The sequence below is a fragment of the Astyanax mexicanus genome, chromosome 1 (genome assembly GCF_023375975.1).
Source record: "Astyanax mexicanus isolate ESR-SI-001 chromosome 1, AstMex3_surface, whole genome shotgun sequence".
Taxonomy (NCBI): domain Eukaryota; kingdom Metazoa; phylum Chordata; class Actinopteri; order Characiformes; family Acestrorhamphidae; genus Astyanax; species Astyanax mexicanus.
The window spans coordinates 112,408,562-112,430,415 of NC_064408.1; the positions used below are offsets into that span (position 1 = coordinate 112,408,562).

The following is a 21,854-nucleotide window of genomic DNA, read 5'->3' on the forward strand; positions in this document are numbered from 1 at the left end:
TGCTGTCTGTATGTTTAAAAAAAATGTTTTATTTAGAAATTGTCCAGGTTTATGAAGCATCTACAGTGTGCATACAGTTACACTGATTTACAGTGTTAAAAATATACATTGTGTATGAACTATAGCTCTAAATTGTGCACAGTAAGCAGAAAAGTAATGGTTTTAGAAAAGCGGGATCATATGAAAGGAACAGTCCAACTTTTTCCTTTAAATTTTTTTTACCTTTCTTTAAATTTTATCATGTTTAAATTGGCATTAAAAGGCCATAGAGCATAAACAGTTCAATCACATGCTCAGGTTATCGGACCCAAATCTTTGTATATTGTGGCTGGTATATTGTTTATTTGATTGATGCCACAAATGTAACACAGAAATTCTCCACCTGAAGACTGATCAGCAGCACAACCCTAATTGTTCCAAGAGAAGTATGTTTAGTATGATCACATATACAGCTCCGGAAAAAAAAGAGATCACTTCAGTTTCTGAATCAGTTTCTCTGATTTGGCTTTAAATGTTTAAGTAAAATTAACATGTTTTATTCTATAAACTAAGAACATTTCTCTCAAATTCCAAATAAAAATATTGTCATTTAGAGCATGTATTTGCAGAAAATGAGAAATGGCTGAAATAACAAAAAAGATGTAAAGCTTTCAGACCTCAAATAATGCAAAAAAAAAAAAACAGTTCAAATTATAACATTTTAAAAGTTCAGAAATCAATATTTAATGGAATAACCCTGGTTTTAATCACAGTTTTCATGCATCGTGGCATGTTCGCCTCCACCAGTCTTGCACACTGCTTTTTGATAACTTTGCCACTCCTGGTACAAAAATTCAAGCAGTTCAGCTTGGTTTGATGGCTTGTGATCATCCATATTCTTCTTAATTATATTTCAGAGGTTTTCAATTTGGTAAAATCAAATAAATGTATCGCCTTTTAAAGTGGTCTCTTATGTTTTTCCAGAGCTAGGGTTTTCTGATCTGTTAATATAAAACCAACCTATAAAATCTTCCCACACCTGTATACAGAGGCTCTTAATGTTATCCCAAGCACAGAGCCATGTGCTTAATGACACCAGAGCTGGATAAGTCCTCGTAGCGCTTCAGGTAAAGGATCAGGGCCCTGTCGTTGAAAACAAGTTTTAACAGACGTTTGTTGTTGACCTCAGGACCCACAGCGATGGCCATGCTCACAGCATTAGCGGCTCTCATAGCAGAAAGGCCCTCTTCAAAGTTTGTGTTGCTGGTCATCCCATCAGTGATGAAAACAAATGAAAGCTCAGCATCTGGGCGGATTCCTCGGGGGACTATATTGTTGACTGCATACACAATGGCCTTTCCCAGTGTGGAGGATGAGCCACGGTAATTAGCTTCAGAAGTGAGAGAACTTATTCTCCTTTTGTCGTAGGTAAAGTCCAGTAAGACATCAGGGTCCTGGTCACCTGCGAACTGTAGAACAGCGAAGCGAGCACCATTGCTGTCGTCATCTTTTGAGGACAGTGGGATCTCCTCAGCGAGCTTCTCAATAAATCCTAACACACTTTTGAAGTTTATGGGTCCTGTCCTCGATGATCCGTCCACAAAGAAGAGCAGGTCAACAGGCCTCCGTGTCAGGGGGGCCACATTCAGTGCTGCCAAAATTGACCAAAACACTTATATTACAAATGATTTATTACAGAAAGTAGATGAAATACTATTGTTAAAGAACTGTAGTCCAAAAAAAAAACACATGACCAGGGCTGGACTGGGACAAAAAAATCGGTCCTGGCATTTTTGGTTTAGCCCCTCATAATTTGCGGAGCACAACTGACTTGTAATTTATGTATGTGGGGTTACAGAGAAGCATAATATATCATCAACATGTTAAATATAAGAAGTTAAGTGTCTATTATTAACTCCAGCATTTTTGTCTGCTTTGTGTAGTTCAACTGATTGTATCGTTTTTATTGAAATCATCTCTAATATGTATTTTCTGAATTCCTCTGATAATAGCAGCTCAATTCTAATTCTTCAGGTCAAAGGTGCTTCCTCCTTTAAACAGCTATAACATATAATTGTATCAGGCTACAAACAGGGCTGCTTTATGAATTCATGCAACTCAACTATGTCTTAAATGCATCTGACACTGTTTTACTCACATTCAGTGTGGGCATACCTTTACTAACTTTTTTTACACTTACTTTAGTCCTGCTTAAATTGCAAAGCTTTTACTATCATTAAACAGTTTTAAAATCTGTTATTTCACTTGTTTAAGTGCTTTTTAAAACATGTTGAACCACCAAATAGAGGCTGTAACATCAGCGAAGACCTACTGTATACTACGTGTTGGAACATTGCTGTAAAGTTGTGATAGCATTCATCCACAAGAGCATTAGTGATGTCTCACACTGATGTTCCATGATTAGTTCCATGATCCATGATATGCCACTCCAGTTTATCATAAAATATATTAGATGGGGCTCCAATAAAACATTTAGTAGCACTGCTGTGTCTGATCCACTCATACAGCAGCACAACACACACACAAACCCCATACACACCACCACCCTGCCAGTACAGTCACTGCAGCGCTGAAAATCAAAGACCCACCAACCTGTGGGGTTCTGATCTTTGAAGAACGGGGTTAAAAGAAGCATAATAATAAAGTATGCAGAAAAACAGATACAGAACTACAGTCTGTAGTCCCCTACTTATTACGTTTTGAGTATATGCTGATACCGAGTCCTGATCCGATGCGTTGGAAATGCAGTAAAAAAAAAACAAAAAAAAAAAACACATCCGAATTGTCCGTTAAGGGTATTTTTTAATTAATTTTGAATTATTAAAATGGTATTAAAACACAAAAAATATGTGTTGTAAAAGTCTATATTAATATAAATAATGTTTATTTTAAAAACATAAAAACCAGTCAAATATCACCAGTGCAAATAGCAAACACTTTACATGTGTGTTAACCATGTGAACTATCAGCTTTAATTTTTTTGGTAGCGGACATTTAAACGTAAATAAAATGATTAGTCTCAGATTGGCAAATAATACATTGCATTTATATAAGTGGTATTATCTTTTAAAATGATTTATATTATTCAACACGATATTAAAATGATTATTTATTTTTTTTAAATGCTGGTAGTTTCCTGTATTGTTGTATAATATATACATATTATATATATTATATTATATATTATATATATAATATATAAAATAAGTTAATATAAATACTTGTGTAGTGTGGTTTAGGCCTGAAAGACTACATTAGATGACTTTTTTCTTTATTATAAAATCTCAAGCTAGTTTTAATGCTTTTAAAATGAATATAATGTAATGCTGAGTTATATTTCCTTTTTTTCTTCATTATTTTATTTTTATTTTTTAATAGTTTAGTATTATTGCATTTTAACTTGTTTTGATTAGTTACTTTTATTATTATTATTATCACTACATATTATTGTTTTTTGTATTTTCATTTACTTATTTGTATTTTATTGTACTATACAAAAGTTAGTTTTAGTCTAATTTTAACTTTTTTTGTATTAATCTTATCAACTTTTGATCTTAATTTCATAGTTCAACCAAGTTTTATTATTATTATTATTATTATTATTATTATTATTGTTATTATTATTATTGTTATTATTATTATTATTATTATTATTATTATTTAATCTTATTCTATTTTAATTTTTATCTATTTTTTATCTTTTAGTTACTGTTATTTAGGGTTGCAGCGGTAACCGGTTTCACGGTATACCATGGTATTAAAATGCACGGTTATCATACCGTGTGTGTTTGCTTATTACCGGTAAAACGCAAGCCAGCGGAGAAACTCACCCGCGCATGCGCAACTCTGCTCCGCTTCAGCTACTCACAGCACACAGCGGTGAGAACAGCAGAAAGTGCATCAGACTAAACAAATCTCCGTCCGCCTAAAAAAAGGCTAAACTAAAATCAGCAGTGTGGGACTATTTCAGAGACCCGCCGAACGCACCCGAGGATGGTTATCCGATTTGTAATCAATGTGGCTGTAAAGTCACAGCTAAAGGTGGACATACGTCAAACCTGTTCTCCCATCTCCGAGAACACCACCCCGCCGTGCAGCGCAAAGTATGTGTTTAGTTTATAATTTTAATCTGAACCTAAATAAAACCTCTTTGTAGTCGAGCACAACCCATGCGGTAAGCGCCCGCAAAAGCGCTGAGAGCGCTGAGAAATTTGAGCACGCAGGTACAGGCGTGAAGTGCGTGCTACGATGGATTCACGTGTCCGTGTAAAGGTGCTCGCCGGACTGGATGTGAAAGACGCCATTCATTTACATGCGTTCATTTTCAAATTCTGACGTGCCTGTTTTTCATATGTTAAAACCAGACTCGGTGTGAAAGCATTAAAATAGAAATCTCTATTGTGAGGATCATGTCAGAAATAAATCCCCTCTTTCTGCAGTATCTGGTTATATACCAACTTGGCAGTAAAACGGACGTTTACAACAGTTGTTGATCAGACACTGACCCAGGCTCAGTTTATTAAATAGTTTAAATAATATTTAAATAATTTAAACTTAAATAATTGTACTGAATATTTTAAATACAGATATTTACTTCTTAGAGGACATGTAATGTGTGTAATGTGTGTGTGTGTGTGTGTGTATGTGTGTGTGTATATATATATATATATATATATATATATTAGAGGTGTGCCAAAAAATCGATTCACATAAGAATCTTGATTCTCATTTACTACGATTCAGAATCGATTTAAAATGTCCCAAAATCGATTCTGAGGGGCGGGTTTTGGACTGATTTTGGGCTGGGTATTTTTGTTGGACCTGGCAACCCGCTTGTCCCTTCAAACCGAGGTCTTCCAGACCCACACAGAGCGTAGTAGGTGTTTGAGAATCACCGGTAAGATGGCAGAACAAGCACTATATTACCTTAGATTAACGTGTAGTTTTAATGTTTTATGGCAGAATGCTTCATAACAAGCATAAAAAAGATCGCTAGTAGTTAGTTTCAGTAACTGTTAGCTAGCTAACAAGCTAACTTTCCAGTTCCACCTTAAATAACGCTACAGGTGGCTGCGGGCTGCAGCATTTAAGGCGGAACGGAAAAATAACAATAAGCTAATCAGAGCTCATTTCAGCTCCTCATCACAGAGGAATTAAGGAATGGACAATATGAATTAATTTCTCCACCTCCTGCCCCCTTTCTGAAGAAATACAACGACCTTAAATTAACTAGTTAATCAGCAGCTGCTCCTGAACTTTAGCGCTCCACTGCTATCATCACATCAGCCCAGCAGCGTCACCTACACACCACCGCTAGTAGCCTGGTAATAAAGCAGTGTTATTTATTATTTATTTATTGTTCATTAACGTCATTGTGATATCCCAGTGATTCCTCTGTCACTGAGGACCCACATTCCTGCACATTTTATTGTTTTTGTAACACATTACTTGCTCCAGGACCAGTGTATACTATGGAGGGTTTTTTTTTCAATAAGATTCATAAGCCAGAAGCAGAAATTTTTATAATTCAAATCGTTTTGAATCAAAAATCGATTTTGAATCGAATCGTGGCCCCCAAAATCGGAATCGAATCGAATCGTGAGATAGTAATCGATTCCCACCCCTAATATATATATATATATATATATATTTTTTTTTTTTTTTTTTTTTTTTTTTTTTTTTTTTTTTTTACATACACTCTTAATGCCCTTAAGAGTAGTGGAAAAACCCGGTTTCCTTCACCTGATGGTGTACAGCTTATTTTTCTTTAAGGAGACATTATCTATATAATTGTTCCAGGTTTCTACAATAAATAGTTAATTGAACAAAAAACCTTTGTTGTAATTTCTTTAAGGGTCAGTTTAATAATATATGTAACAAACTGTGATACCGTGATAACCGTGATACCGCGGTATTTTCTGAGACGGTTATCATGCCGTGAAAATCTCATACCGTTGCAACCCTACTGTTATTTTAAAATGATTAAATGTAGTTTTTATTTTTTTTTCGTGTCAAGCCCTATATTTGTAAATGCTTGGCTACACTGAAAATGAGGGTTGTCAATTTACTTCAGAGTTAAAATAAAGGTTGGCTGATTGATTGATTGATATTGAGATAAACAAGAAGATTTAATGGAGAAAACAATTGGTATTGTAGTGTGTGTGTGTGAGTGGGACAGAGCAAGTGGGTGAGAGAGAGTCTTCAGCACAGTGACAGAGTGTTTACAGTTTGGAGGAAAATGAAGCGTGAATGAAAGTAGTAGATGGCTCTATAGGTAGCTAGCTTGTTTACGTCATCAGGCCAGATATTTGGTCATGTGATCAAGATTGGGGACATACCTTGTGTGTAATTACAGAACTAAAAAGTGTTTATATGCTTAGATGAGCTAATAATATGGACAGTGATTTTCAAAGCAATGAGGTTGTCTTAATATTCTTAACTGTGTATAATTTCATATATACTCTGTTTATACACTATAAGGTCAGATTTAAATAGTAAAAGAACATGACCCTGCCCTGGTGGTCCAACACAGTATTCATACCAAACTTAAAGCAAGGAAGTGCTCTTACCTGAGGCACACTTCAAGTCTGGGCACACAGTCTCTGGCTCTGCAAGCAAGAAAGCATGATTACATGTGTCAGAGTCAATGTGACAAGACAAACACAGAGGATTAGTTCAGTCATGCTCGCTGATGGAGCAGACACTTGCCTGGGCAGAGGATCAGCTCTATCTCCTCTAAGAAGTCCTCTGCAGAGAGCTCGGCGTACATGCTCAGAGGCTTCACCCTGTCGCTGCGGTCGCAGGCGATTTGTCTCAGAGCTTGCTTTTCTGCTTCGATTTTAAACATGTCGCCTATGGCAATGGCATACACTTCCACTCCAGTGCACAAGGCCTCCAGCTCGGCCAGGTCTTTGGGGTCATATCGGCCGTCTGTGATAACAATGGCCACCACTTTGGTGCCTGTTCGTCTGCCCGGCTGTATAAGCTGCTCGTAGGTGTACTTCAGTGCGGACGGTGTCCAGGTACCACCTGCGATCCACTCCATGCCTTTGAGTTTGGCTTTGAAGGAGGTGACCGAGGTGATGCTGCGGTCGTCCATCCGGATGGCCTGCACGGCTCCTTGATGACTGTACTGAACCACGCCCAGTCGAGATCCTAAAGATAAATAAATGTAGTAAGTTAAGGGAGTTATTTGTCCCAAAATCTCCTCAAATGGAAAATAGTAAGAAAAAAAGGTCAGTTGTATATTTTGTAAATGGTAAGTAATGGGAAATGAGAAATTGCTATGCTAAGTTCCATCAGTCAAACAGCCAAGACATGTGGTGCCAGAGTTTCCATTTTTTTACTCTGAACTGAAGTTATGAGGATAAGAGGCAACATGTAATATTAATAAGGTTAAAGGTTGTACCAGTGCAATTAATGTAAATTTTATATGATTTGATACAATAATGACTCGAATTAATAAATCATTTTTTTTGATACAGCAAAGATGAGTACTATAAAAATATTAGAACACTGAATCTAACAATCCAAACACATCAGCTAATATATGGTGACCTGTTTATTCCACAGACCTTTTCTCTTTTCAAAGAATTCAAAGAATTTTAAATTTGTATGGGAATTTGCTTTGATTTTATCCTTGATAGCTAAAGAATCGGCATAAGCTCAGCCGATGTATGGCAGCATCGGCTGAGACTCAGCATTGGGCCAAATGTAGTTTATACTTGGCAACCAGAGAGTTGGCAAAAGCGACTTGAGATGAATCCCATTTTATACTCTGCAACCAAGGTGCGGGTATACACAGCACTCTGCCCGAATTTAAGTCAAGCATTTGACCAGAATCAGGCCAACAGGGTTCATACACTTTTTAACCAAACAAATGTCCATGTTTTCAAGACAAATTTTCATGACCATTTAATCTTTAAAACATCAGTACAGACATGGACAATAAAACCAAAAATCAACTAAAACTATAGTGATAAAAAAATGTTGACACAATATTCAATAATAATAAAATGTGTGTCAGATCCTGAGAGGCCAATTGTGTAGGGCTATATTACTGAACTAACATGGAGCTGACCTCTTTTAGCTCAAAGTAGCTTTTCTCAGTCGATAAATGGAAACACACATTTGTGAATTGCAAATTTTCATGACTTTACCAAAACTTTTGAACTTATCCAGGCCTGGAAATTGGATATTTTTTAAATTCCATGACATTACGAACCCTGGGCCTAGTTTTAAACCTTAGCCAGGTCAATGCAATGTGTGGTATTCAGCCTGGAAATGGCCAGAGTGATTTGTGCTATATGGGATGTCAGTGTTTGCTTCTACAATCGCCTCATATTCTGCATACAGATTTTTTCATATATATATATAACACCTAAATACCTATTTAAATGATCAATGTCATGCAGAAACCATCTATCTCTAAATCTGCAGCTTTATAGAAGAAAGAAAAATCATAAAATTCAGACAATATATTAAAAAGTTAAAAAGGAAAGTATTGCAGATAAAAAGTTTTTTATCCAGCAGCATCTATATACTGCACGTACCTGAGAGGTCAGAAACGTTCTTGGCCATTTTTCCAAGCCTGCTTGCAACACTAATCACAAAGTTCTTAGCCAGGCTGAAGTTGGACTCGCCGATGCTCTCCGAACTGTCAATCACAAACACCAAGTCCAGAGGCGGACAGATCTTCTCACAGTCTGCACACAAGAGCCAAATATTTGTTTACCATTTTCCTTAGACTGTAGATGTGAACATAAACATTTCTTTATTAAGTATCAGAATCATTTACCACAGCATCCACACGTTTCCCTCACGATGCCCATGATCTCACACTCCTGCATGTAAATGTAAAAGAAGATAATCAGTTTATGCTAAGTGTGTGATCTGTTAAATATAAATGTTTCCCTTCATGACAGATAATATTTACTTACAGGCAAACTAGGTTTACCCGATATACCAGATGGACCCTGCAAGACAAAAAATAAACATGTTGATACGTGGAATTTACTATACACAACAATAAGCTGTGATTGATACACTGATATATACTGATATATAAATATATACAGCTCTGAAAAAAATAAGAGACACTACAGTTTTTGAATCAGTTTCTCTGATTTTGCTATTTATAGGTTTATTTTTGAGTAAAATGGATATTGTTGATTCATTCAATAAACTACAGACAACATTTCTCCTAAATTCCAAATAAAAATATTGTAATTTAGTGTATTTATTTGCAGAAAATGAGAAATGGCTGAAATAACAAAAAAGATTCAGTTTTCAGACCTCAAATAATGCAAAGAACACAAGTTCATATTAATAAAGTTTTAATTGTTCAGAAATCAATATTTGGTGGAATAACCCTGTTTTTTAATCACATGTTTAATGCATCTTGGCATGTTCTCCTCCACCAGTCTTACACACTGCTTTTGGATAACTTTATGCCACTTCTGGCAGTTCAAGCAGTTCAGCTTGGTTTGATGGCTTGTGATTGTCCATCTTCCTCTTGATTATAATCCAGAGGTTTTCAATTTGGTAAAATCAAAAGCTGAAGCCTTGAATAATCACAAATCAAGGAAGTATTTTCTCATGATTGTCTAAGAAATTAACCAGATCTCTATATTGTTTTCACTTTCACACTGATTTTTTTTCTTCTGAATTTGCAGGAGAAAACTGCTTACATACCACCTTATTCTAAAACAAAGAGAAATAATAACTTTAATTAAAATATCTTTTTTCTGAGATGGATCAATAATTAAAAGGTCTTCTCGATGGCTTTCAGGAAACACACCCTTGATCACTATTCAATGAAATATTTGGAAGTTCAGTAATTTTCCAATGCGGTGGATATTGTGTAGCTGTGACTTTAGTTTGTTTTAGATTTAGTTAAATGTGTATTAACAGAGGGCTTACTGGGATTCCAGGTGGTCCCCTTGGTCCTCGATCTCCTGGTTCCCCCTGAAGCCCTGGTTCACCCTGGTATAAAAGACCATCAGTTAGACTTAAAACAAGCCTTTCCAACATAAACCAACATATAATCACTTACCGCTCCTCCTTTAGGTCCCTTAGCTCCCTGAGCTCCTTTCTCTCCATAATAACCTCTAGATCCCTGAAAAAAATACCACAATGCTTAAAGGGTTATCAAATAATTAGTTCCTGCCATCAGGAGATGATTCAGTTTAGCTGATGAAATAAACACTACTTACTGGAAGACCTGGAAATCCGGGCTCTCCTCTGTCTCCCTGTAAACATACCCATATCACACTCAGGTCTTTTAAATTACAGTGGGACGTTATTAACCTGAGCATGTATAAACCTGAGCATATGATCTGCAATCTAAATATTTCTCTTTTTTGTTTACCTGAATGCCCCGAGGTCCAGAAAAGCTGCGCCCAGGTTTTCCACGCTCTCCCTGAAGACAAAGACAGTACACTGTTGTGGCAGGCCAGCATCTCCTACTCAACGTATTTATGAGTTCTGAGGAACCTGAGACTGAGCTACTTTCAATCAGCTGCTTCAACAGAAATTCACTGTACCCTTTCACCCCTTCTAATTAACACGTTCAGCTCTTTTGCACCCATTGCCGACACGGGTGTGCAAATGCACACTCACACACAGCTTGTCTAAATTCTATGGAGCGAAAATATTAACCTATTGGCACTGTGCCTAACGCCAGGCATGCACTGAAGAGAAAAAGATGAGTAAAATTTACTTTAAAAAAGTTTCGCAACTTTCTGCATTTGCTTTTTTTAAGTAAATTTAATTTCAGATAAAAAAAGTAAATTCAACTCGGTTCCAAGCATTAAATGTTACATAGAGTAAATAAGTGAACTGAACTTCAGTCAATCCTTTCTTTTAGTAAACTTTACTTCATTTATTTTTGCTGAATCAATCCTTTCTTTTAGTAACCTTTACTTACTATTACAGATCAGTGGAGCATCATCATGATTTTGAAACTTTAAAACTAATTTGAATAAAATAGCAACATGCTTGTCTCACCTTTTCTCCAGATTCACCACTATCTCCACTTGAGCCAAAGTCTCCAGGGTCACCTGATGCGCCCTTGATCAAAGCAAACATGTTTTATTCATTTGGTACAACAGCTGTGCAAAGAGGAAACCCCACACATTATTTCAGATATATGGATGGAGACAAATTGTTTGTATCTCACACACAGTGGTGTTATCAGACACAACAGCATGGGCAGGACATTTTTACAGATGTAGTGCCCAAACTGATAGCTATGTAATGCACAACTGAGAAAAAAATAATCGTCACTTACTTTAGCTCCTGGATCTCCTAGACTGCCGGGTGAACCTCGGGTTCCAGGGAAACCTGGCTGGCCCTATTTATACAATATAAAATGTACATTTGACATTTGGTCAGTTTCCTGTTCTCAGGGGCCTAAGTTACATATTATATCAGGATGCAAAAACATCCTTCCAACTTAAAAACTTTTAACTTTTACCTACAGGAAAACATTTGACATACTATTTATAATAACAGTGGGTTAACACAATATGCAACTTACTACTTGGATTTAAGTTCATTTATTCCAGTATTTATAATGCATGCTTGTGATTTTATGTACATTTATTTACTGCCACATTTCAATCAGATATGCACAAGTTTTTAGGTCAAGGAATAAACAAAACTTTGATCAAGTTTTGAATGGCACAGTATATTACAGCCAGCTAGAAAAATGTATTATATAGCTATATTCTGAAATATTTTTCTCATACATAGCATATAGGAATGCAGTGTACACCAAAAATGTGCAACAATAACATGTCACATAACTGACATTTACATACAGTATATGCTAGACATTTCAACAATATAAACATTATATAGACATATACAGACATATAGTGCTGGGCGATATGGGAAAAATAATATATCATGATATGGATTTTTTTTTAATATCAAGATAACGATATATACCATGATATACCACATCTATATAAATAAATTATAAATAAATTAACACACACGAAAATGAGGGTATTCAATTTATAATTTCAGTTCGTTTTATTTTTTTCTTTTAATTACTGTTTTTATTCGTTTCAGTTAAGGAGAACTTTCACTTTTAGTTTTCGTTATTTGGATCATTTTTGTTAACAATAATACTTGGTTACTTAGCTATATGGTGAATATCATGTCATAGCTTTATATAAAACAAATATAGTATTAAAAAACAGATGACTAAAATACATCACAGACTATTTCCTGGAGCCCAACATGGGCCGAGGAAAGTGACACGCTCATCTGCGCATTTAAAGCTCTGCAGATGGATTAATTGGTCCACGGCTCGCCAGGATTTGGCGCTTCTTTTGCTGCTCACGGGCTGCATGATGTGCAGTCTCTCAGCCTGCCACGCATATAAATTGCGTGCGTTTTCCTACAGGACAAACCATTCAAACATGCCGATGAGCTCTCCGCACCCGATTAAAAAATCACACAGTGCCTGTCTGGCTTAAAATAGTTAGATACAGCTATTAAATGAATAAATCAACATTCATTTAAAAGACCTTCTGTAGGCTAAATAACAAAGAAGGCAGCAACAAGCTAATTATCTAATAACACTTAAGAAAAACAGAAAAATAGATATAAAATAGGAAAATAACCAACTAAACTAAGCTCAAAATGCTAAAGGAAATGTAATCTAACAAATTCTAAAAGATCAAAACGAAATATTGAACACTCAAGCAGTAGCTTAATGACAGAATATAAAGCTTTACCAGCGCTATGAGATGCAACACCTATAGAACGAAGGAGCAGCGGCAGCGGGGCGGTTCTAGTGAAATATTTAAAATGTAAAAATGTGTACCACATAAAATCGGTCCAAGATCCTCACAAAATAAAAAAACATGATAGAAACCCAACCCTAACGCCAATACATTTTATCATAGCCTACTTTATATATTTGCATGAATAATTGATGAAATTACTACGGTGGCCGAGAAAGCCCAGCGCAGTGCAAATTGAAAAGCGCTGCAAAAGCACAAAACGCATCCATCAAAATTACAACACAGGCGCAGCAAATAGAAAAACGCGCTGCAAATAGAAAAACGCGCTGCAAATAGAAAAACGCGCTGCAACACAACGGAATTTTCCCGGGGGACCTTAAAAGATGCTGTACCAGCTGTATACAAAGGACAGTAAGTGGCAAACAAGCTTCTGAAAAGTAAGTTATGTTTATTACCTGTGATTACCACGGTTGTGTGCATATTATTAAAAGTTCTGCTTCACAAAACGCCTTGTTTGCCACTTATTGTCCTTTGTACACACAGTGAAGTCCGAGACATTACTGAAGGCGCAGCTTAGCTGGTACCGCATCTTTTAAGGTCCCCCGGGAAAATTCCGTTGTGTTGTGACTCACTTCCGTTGTGTTGTGGTTCTATTTGCAGCGCGTTTTTCTATTTGCAGCGCCTGTGTTGTAATTTTGATGGATGTGTTTTGTGCTTTTGCAGCGCTTTTCAATTTGCACTGCGTTGGGCTTTCTCGGCCACCGTAAATTACTGACTAGACATTTCAACAAGTATGTCTGAATAGAATATGCAAATGAATAACAATTATGCAATAACAAAGTACTACTGGTGATATATTCTTTATTACACATGCATTGGAGCTGTACAGCTTGTATAATTAGAAATCAACAGTCCATTATACATGCAAAGAAAATTATATATGCAAAGAAGAGAGAGTAGGCTGTTACAGCTACTGTAATCCACCTGTGTAACTACAGAGTCAAAACTGAAGTTGATATTTTAAGCTGTACCACTGTAATTGAATTTGAATTTGAATTTATTGAAAGGATAGCCCCTTGAGATGTGACATCTCATTTTCAAGGGGGTCCTATAAATACATACACAAAACAAACAAGCAAAAAAAAACAACAAAAAACATTTACACACTAAACATACATTGCACATACATATACAGCTCACTTTCCCCCAGAACTCAACTTATCAAATTATATCACTCTATACTTATAATATTCCAATACAGATAACTGAAAACAATTAAGAAACAGAGTTGTTTTAAGATGAAAAAAATATATAACATTGCATATATAACAAATATAACATCAATCGGTACTTTTATTTTAATACCAATACAAACAACAGAAAAATATATATAAATAAATAAATTAAAAACATAAACACGTAGTTTTAAGATAAGAAAATAAACATTTCCTGAAGCAGTGAAGTGAAGTTAATTTTTTTAAAGAAAAAGGAAGATTATTCCAGTCAGAAGGAGCTTTGTAATTAAAAGACCTTCGCCCTACTTCTTTAGAGATTCTAGGAACAAAGAAAAAAGGATATTGCATATGCCGAAGAGAATAAGAAGATTTAAATAGAACAAAAAACTGTTTTAAGTAGGGTGGACAATCCAAATAAATACATTTAAAAATAAACTGTACCCAGTGATATTGTCTTCTAGATTTAGGTTGCAACCAATTAATTGATTCGAACATAAAACAGTGATGAGTTCTATATGGACATCTCAAAACAAACCTACACAAAGAGTTAAACACAACATTAAGAGGTCTTAAGTGAATTTCAGAGGTGTTCATATAAACTATATCAGCATAATCAATAATAGGTAAAATTAATTGAGAAACCAATCTTTTTCTAATATGAAACGTAAAACAATTAATTGCTCGATAAAGTGAACTCAAACAACCATATGTTTTTTTAATAATATAGTCAACATGGGGTTTAAAGGAAAATTCAGAGTCAACCCAAAGACCAAGATATTTAAATGAATCAACTTTTTCAAGAGGTGATCCATCATCAAAATAAATATGTAGATCCCTTAAATTAGGAGAACCATGCTGCATACCAAACAACATGCAACAAGACTTCTTCTTATTCAATATAAGTTTATTATCATAGAGCCAATTTTGGACCAAATTAAACTCAGACTGTAATGAATTCTGAATTTGTAACAAATCCGAATTAGAAACATAAATAACAGTATCATCCGCATATAAGTGAACAAAACATTGTGAGCAAATCTGAGGCAAGTCATTAATAAAAATAGAAAAAAGCAGGGGTCCCAAAATGGAACCTTGAGGAACACCTTTATCAACTATTAAATAGTCAGATTGACTTCCCTGAAAAACCACACACTGACGTCTATTATGAAGATAAGCACTAAACCATAGTAAAGCATTTTGACTTAGACCAATAGAATAAAGCTTATCCAAAAGAAGATAATGATCAACCATATCAAAGGCTTTAGATAGATCGATAAAGATTGCACCTGTATATTGACTTTTATCAAAAGATGAGAACACATCGTTAGAAAATTTTATGAGAGCTGTAATAGTGGAATAATTAGATCTAAAACCAGACTGAGATAAAGATAAAATATTAAACTTATTAATATACTCAGATAATTGATTAAAGATGAGTTTCTCAAAAATTTTAGCTATAACACAAATAATAGAAATTGGCCGATAATTATTTAAATCAGATTGATCTCCGCTTTTAAAAAGAGGAGTAACTCTAGCGCATTTCCAGATTTGAGGAACTGAACATGATAACAGGGACAAGTTAAATAAGTCAGCAAGGGGATACATTATTATGTGAGCAACTATTTTAATGAACTTGGTTTCCAATCCATCAGGACCAGCACAACAACCTACTTTCAGCTCAGATATCGCTTGAAATACATCAGTGGGCAAAATATTAGTAAACGAAAATGAACTATTTAGAGTATCAGATTTTAAAACATTTGCCAGACAATAAGATTTTGGATATTGGGGACCACAAATAGAAGAAAAGTACTGATTAAAAGCCTGAGCAATTTGTAAAGGATCAGAAATAGTTTTATCATTAAATCTTATCTTGTTTATGAAGCTTTTATCAGTTTTATTTAAAACCTGATTCAACTGTCTCCAAAACTGCTTAGGATGATTAAAATCCTGAGAAAGGCTCTCTTTATAATAGTTAGATTTGGCATTCCTTGTTTTTGTCTTACACAAATTCCTCAAACATCTATACGTTTCCCAATCAGCACAATCTTTAGACAAGCGATATTTGGCCCAGGCTTTATCCCTTTGTTTAAAAAGACTAATAAGATGTGAACTAATCCATGGTAGATGTCTACCTTTAACTCTGATTGTTTTCAAAGGAGCATGTTTATCAATCACGTTAACAACTTCAGAGTAAAAGAAATCCCATGCTTCATCTACAAAAGGAATTAACTGGAATCGATTCCAATTAACATTAATTATATCTTGAATAAAATTATCAACATTCATATTCTTATTCTGTCTCAATCTAATATACCTAGGAGGAGAGCGTGGAGTTTTAATTTTCCATACACAGAATATGATCGAATGATCACTCAAACAATCTGACATAACACCAGATTTAATTATTCTTTCTGGGTTAGTCACCAGTATCCAGTCAATTAAAGAAGAAGACTGGTTGACCACCCTAGTGGGTTGATTAATTAACTGCGTCAGATTTACACTACCAAATAAATGTCTATCTTTAGAAGATGAACGGTCCAGCCAGTTTCTATTAAAGTCTCCCAAAATGATCATTTCACTGTGCCTCTCAAGAGAATTAATAGTTGACAAAATACACTTAGTAGAGTCAATTGGAGCATGAGGAGGTCTATAAATATTACCAATAATTAAGTGTTTCTTATCATGAAAATTAATATGAATAAACAAACATTCAAAGTGCGCTGGCTCTACTTTAGGAGCAACACGCACAGAAATCAATCTTGAAGAAACATAAGTAGCAACTCCACCTCCTCTAGATGCCCTATCAGCTCTATATAAAACAAAATGATCTATTTTTATATCATTATCAGAAATATTGCTATGCAACCATGTTTCAGAAATAGTGACAATATCTGGTTTATAGAAGTTTATCCAGGCTCTAAGAAGATCAATTTTTGAAACAAGGCTCCTAATATTTAAATGAATAACCTTCAATCCTTTGACTAATTCAATTGTACCTACTTAAATTGCAAAAAATATAAAGTTGAGTTTGAAAGGAAGATGATGGAGGAAAGAAGAGCAGCACACAGACACACACACACAGACACACGCACACAGACACACGCAAACAGACACACGCACACAAATACACACACACAGACACACATGCCTATGAAGTAAAATAATAAGAAAAAAAAAAAAAGAGTGAGCAACAGCAGGTTTAGTCTGCACATAAATAAAAAGAAAAAAGAGAAGGGCCTTTTCATTCATATTATAAATACATAGATAGAAAAATCAACAAACATATGAATAATATATTAAACATTTAAATGCACTTAAACAAAGCCAGGTAACAATGCAATGTCCATTCATAGGTGACAGACTTTTGTCCAGACAAACAAAATCAAAAGACAAGCAATTTGCCTAATGATTTACTCACTAGATCAGAGGAGATGACGGTAAAGTTTTGACAAAAAGGTCAGCTTCTTCAGGGCAACGGAATAGTTTTGGCTTTCCATCCACTGTGACTCTCAGTGTACAGGGGTACAGCAAAGAGTATTTAATATCAGCAGCACGGAGGATCTTCTTGACAGCATCAAACTCTCGACGTTTCTTGACCAAACCAGCACTGAAATCAGGGTAAATATGAATGCGGGTGCCGCTGTAGGTTAGCACCCCTTTTGCCCTTGCCAGACGTAGGATCTTTACTTTGTCCTGGAAATGCAAGAACTTAATCAAGATGGGTCTAGGAGCAGATTGAGCATTGGAGCCAAAAATAGGAGTGCGGTGAGCCCTTTCAATAACTGGCATAGTGGAAAAGTTTTCACATCCCAGAAGCAATGGAATCATCTTGTTCATGAACACAATCATATCTCTTCCTTCACTTTTCTCTGGAACACCAATAAAGCGAAGGTTGGATGACCGGTTTCTATTCTCTGCATCTTCCACTTTGTCTTTCAAGTAGGCATTTTCTTTTTCAAGAGTTTGTACACGTTTAGTCAAATCATCAACATTGTCTTCATTCGAACTCACCCTTTGTTCAAGCTCAGAAATTTGCTCACACAATGAATTCAAAGATCCTTGAATATTTTGAAGTCCTGTTTGAATGGTCTCAGTCTTTGAGTCAAAGTGAGCAGTCATTTCAGTTTTAAACTGCTTAATTGCATCCAATATTGTTTGGAGGGAAGCCTCAGCCACATGATCCATTGTGTGAACCAAACAATTGTCTGCACAAGGCAAAACAAAGCTTCCACAACAGCAAATATCCAGCAAACGTCAAATATTAAGTTAATAAACTAAAAAATAAACATAAACTGATCAAAAGAACCAATTAATACTGGCCCAAATGGGAAAAGCAGACTAAACCCAGCAGCAAACACTCAAGGTAATCCAGCCATGGCGGCCATTTTGAAGTGAAAGCTACTAAAACACAGACTACATCACCAGTATATGTTTGCATTAGTTATTAATTTGTATCTACATATTTATAAGAGACACCTACTATAAGATTTGACTAAAACAATAAAAAATGTACAGGAAACCTTTGATTTGTAGCTTGAATTGAAAAGAACTGAACTGAAGGGCTGTACTCACTGCTACACCTTTATCTCCCTGTGGTCCAGGTGCTCCTCTCAGTCCCGCTGACCCGACCTCCCCCTAATGAACAGAACAAAATATGTCACACTAAATAGTTCACATATTAATTAATGCGTATAACAGTGTGTGTGTTTATTTGTACACGTATTTATTTGTATTCGTGTGTGTATATTTAGGACTTACCTTCTCTCCTGCCCCACCTGATTCCCCTCTCGTACCTGGTCTCCCAAAAGTACCTCTTGGGCCCTAACAGGTCAAATATATTGGCAACTGTTCCTTAAATAACTTGTTTGTATTTTTCCATGCTTTATATTTGTATAATCATATCGTATCGTATAACAAACACATGGTATTACATGCTAAAAGATCAGTGGTCCATTGTAAAAGTGGACATGGCGATGACTTCAGAACCAAGAAAAGTCTAATAACTTTTTTTTTAAATAGCAATAGAGGTGAACTAATGAGTACTCACAGGATCTCCTGGGCTTCCATCAGACCCTGCTTTACCCTGAGGAAAATATACATATTTTCATTTGGTACAATCATTATATTTTGCATAATTATCTTTCTTGCAATTCTCATAAAGGAACCACACTCTAAGCAAAAAATGTTTTAATCAAAAACTGTAAAAAAGATGGACGCCGTGTCACTGTTCCCATTCATTCAATGAAAATGAAGCCAAAATCTTCCGCCATGTTGGAGAGCCTGAAACCTGAGCCTATTTACTGTATGATTTTACTGTATAAAAATACATTAATTGTGCAGTGCAGAGATGTTTCTTTGACTCACCTTTTCTCCTTTATTCCCCGGGAGTCCTGGATTCCCAATATAGCCACGTACGCCCTACAAAGCATCTCAGCATTATTTTAAGACAGTAGCCAAATGCAAGTACTAATAATAGACTAAATCACAACAAGCATTTTCACCTTTACTCCTGGGTCTCCTCGAGATCCTTGAGGTCCTGGTCTGCCTGGCTGTCCTGGCAGCCCCTGTAGGTGGAAAATTTCAATTATGTCATTCTGAAAATGTTACATTTTAAATCTGTTGCTCTCAAAATCTTTCTTGTTGTAAAAAAATTAAATAAAGAATGTCGCCAACCTTTTCACCAGGGAATCCTTGAACTCCCCTGATTCCAAAATCTCCAGGCATACCAGGGTTTCCCTTGGGTAGATACAGAAGGATAGCAGTGAGTATAATATTGTAAGACGAAACAGAGAAAAATATACCATCTGAAGTCTCACCGGAGTGCCTGGATCTCCTTTACATCCAGGAGTGCCAAGTTTGCCAGCTTTACCCTAAAGAAAGAAATATATAAGAAGAGAAAAACGTTGATAAATCAGATCAGTAGATTTTAAATTAAATAAGGTAAAATGTTTGTCAATTAGAACTGGAAAATTTACCCTCTTACTAAACATACACATACAGTCTAACAAAACCTTAGTAACCAATTATTGTTGTTAACGAAAATGAACGACATAACGAAAACTGAATCTAAAAAAACAGTATTTAACACTAAAACGAACTGAAATTACTGATAGAATACCCTCACTTTCAACAGAAAACACTGAGAAACTGCAGAATTATGTATGGAATTATAATATGAGTGCGAGGCAGATGAAAGAGAAACAGGAGAAACAGTATGTGAGAACCTTTACCCGTAAGTAGCTCATACACCAGAACACACAAATCTCTCTCTCTCGTTTCTTAGATTGATTTATCTGATGAGATGTGTGAAAACTAATAAAAACTAGCAAGCCCACTCTAAAAAACGAATTAAATCTTACTGAACTGTAGGAGAAAAAATAAAAACAAAATAAAAATATAGCCGCAAGCGGCAATCATCGGGTTCAAGCACCAACTTGCACAATGGTGCCTACTGGAGCATTGAATGGTGATGTGTAAGAAGGTCTAATATGATTGGAGATGCCCTGTCACATTTAGAAATTATCAAGTTTTTCACCTGTTATTAATGTTGAGCAGAGGCCTTTCAACCTGATCAGTGCTTAAATTCACATGTAAATCTAGTGAACTTTGTAGGATATTCATTAAGTGAGTTAGAACTAGTCAAAAGGTGTCTACATGTTATTGGTATTGATCAGGTGGCTTTAACCAGAATGTTCACAAAGTGGTATTCAGATTGACCTTTGAACCTTTGCAGAACAAGCTGAAATGTTTGACCAAACAAGTTTAAATTAACACAAAGGAGTGAATGTTCTGATATGACATGTAATTACGAAGTTATTATAAATCTAGTTCTGAATTAAATGGCGCTTCATCAAGCACCAACTAGCACAATGGTGCCTACTAGAGCATAGGATGGTGATGTGTAAGAAGGTCTAACACAATTGGAGACATTCTGTCACATTTAAAATGATCAAAAGTCTTTCACCTGTTATTAATGTTGAGAAGAGGCACAAAGGAGTGAATGTTCTGATATGACATGTAATGTCAAGTTATTCTTAATCTAGTTCTGTATTAAATGGCGCTTCATCAGAGTGATATTGTACAGAGGTCTTTAACATTGTGAGATTACAGCAAATACTGCAGAGTTACAGCAATTTAGGTTAGAAATTCCAAGGACGCACAGATTGCTTGATGCCTGGAGAGTATTGTATGTGAAATTTTCACAAATGTTTTTAATGAACATTTACCTAGAGACTCTACAGTGTGCAGCAAGACTGAAATGGAGGTGATAGGCCAAATATCCAGAGAGTAGTTTCAATATAGCTATTTTCAAACAATTAGCAATTATGAATGAACAAAGCACTTTTTAAACATAGTTGTATTGAGAAATTTGTCAGAGCCACTGTACTAAATATGGCAAAAACAATTAGATGTCAAAATAGTACAGCATGATTGACATATACTCGTTTTTTTGGAACAGCGCCCCCCAGTGGGCGGATTGTTTCAGCCCTTTGCAGGTCACTACAGTGTCTCCACCTGAACATAACTGCCAAATATCATCCAGATTGGGCAACATTCAGCCTGCCAAAATGTCTGCTGAATGCTGATTGGCTGATGGTGTTCAGCCATGTTGATTGATTAAGTTGCCCTTTGAACATCCTTTAGAGGCTGTATGATAGATTCTGCATGCAAAGTTTCAACTTGCTAGGTTGCACGGTTGCTGAGAAACAGTGCTCCAAATTTACCTCTTGAAGTGAATGGGGCATATATCCGGAAGGACTAATTTGCATATGGCGGCCATATTGTTTACATATTTCAACTTTTTCTTAATGAATATTGAAGCGCATGCTCTCACGAGTGTTTTGATACCAAACATGCC

The 21,854-nt window shown here is 35.6% G+C and overlaps 1 protein-coding gene across 2 annotated transcripts in view; it reads right to left on the bottom strand.

Annotated features, from left to right (window-relative positions):
* Window positions 1-11: 11 nt before the first annotated feature.
* The window catches only part of LOC103047054 (collagen alpha-2(VI) chain), a 38,026-nt gene continuing 16,183 nt past the window's right edge, over window positions 12-21,854 (bottom strand). For both annotated transcript variants that reach the window (XM_007242101.4, XM_049464632.1), the window contains exons 12-30: window positions 19,813-19,866; window positions 19,670-19,732; window positions 19,498-19,560; window positions 19,361-19,414; window positions 19,044-19,079; window positions 18,755-18,817; window positions 18,569-18,631; window positions 11,291-11,353; window positions 11,008-11,070; window positions 10,370-10,420; window positions 10,215-10,250; window positions 10,055-10,117; window positions 9,922-9,984; window positions 8,940-8,975; window positions 8,798-8,843; window positions 8,553-8,705; window positions 6,709-7,155; window positions 6,570-6,608; window positions 12-1,630 (exon numbers count right to left, since the gene is read on the bottom strand). In XM_007242101.4, the coding sequence (XP_007242163.3) occupies window positions 1,041-1,630; window positions 6,570-6,608; window positions 6,709-7,155; window positions 8,553-8,705; window positions 8,798-8,843; window positions 8,940-8,975; window positions 9,922-9,984; window positions 10,055-10,117; window positions 10,215-10,250; window positions 10,370-10,420; window positions 11,008-11,070; window positions 11,291-11,353; window positions 18,569-18,631; window positions 18,755-18,817; window positions 19,044-19,079; window positions 19,361-19,414; window positions 19,498-19,560; window positions 19,670-19,732; window positions 19,813-19,866 (2,046 nt within the window). In that variant the 3' untranslated portion in view covers window positions 12-1,040. The remainder of the gene's footprint in view (window positions 1,631-6,569; window positions 6,609-6,708; window positions 7,156-8,552; window positions 8,706-8,797; window positions 8,844-8,939; window positions 8,976-9,921; window positions 9,985-10,054; window positions 10,118-10,214; window positions 10,251-10,369; window positions 10,421-11,007; window positions 11,071-11,290; window positions 11,354-18,568; window positions 18,632-18,754; window positions 18,818-19,043; window positions 19,080-19,360; window positions 19,415-19,497; window positions 19,561-19,669; window positions 19,733-19,812; window positions 19,867-21,854) is intronic.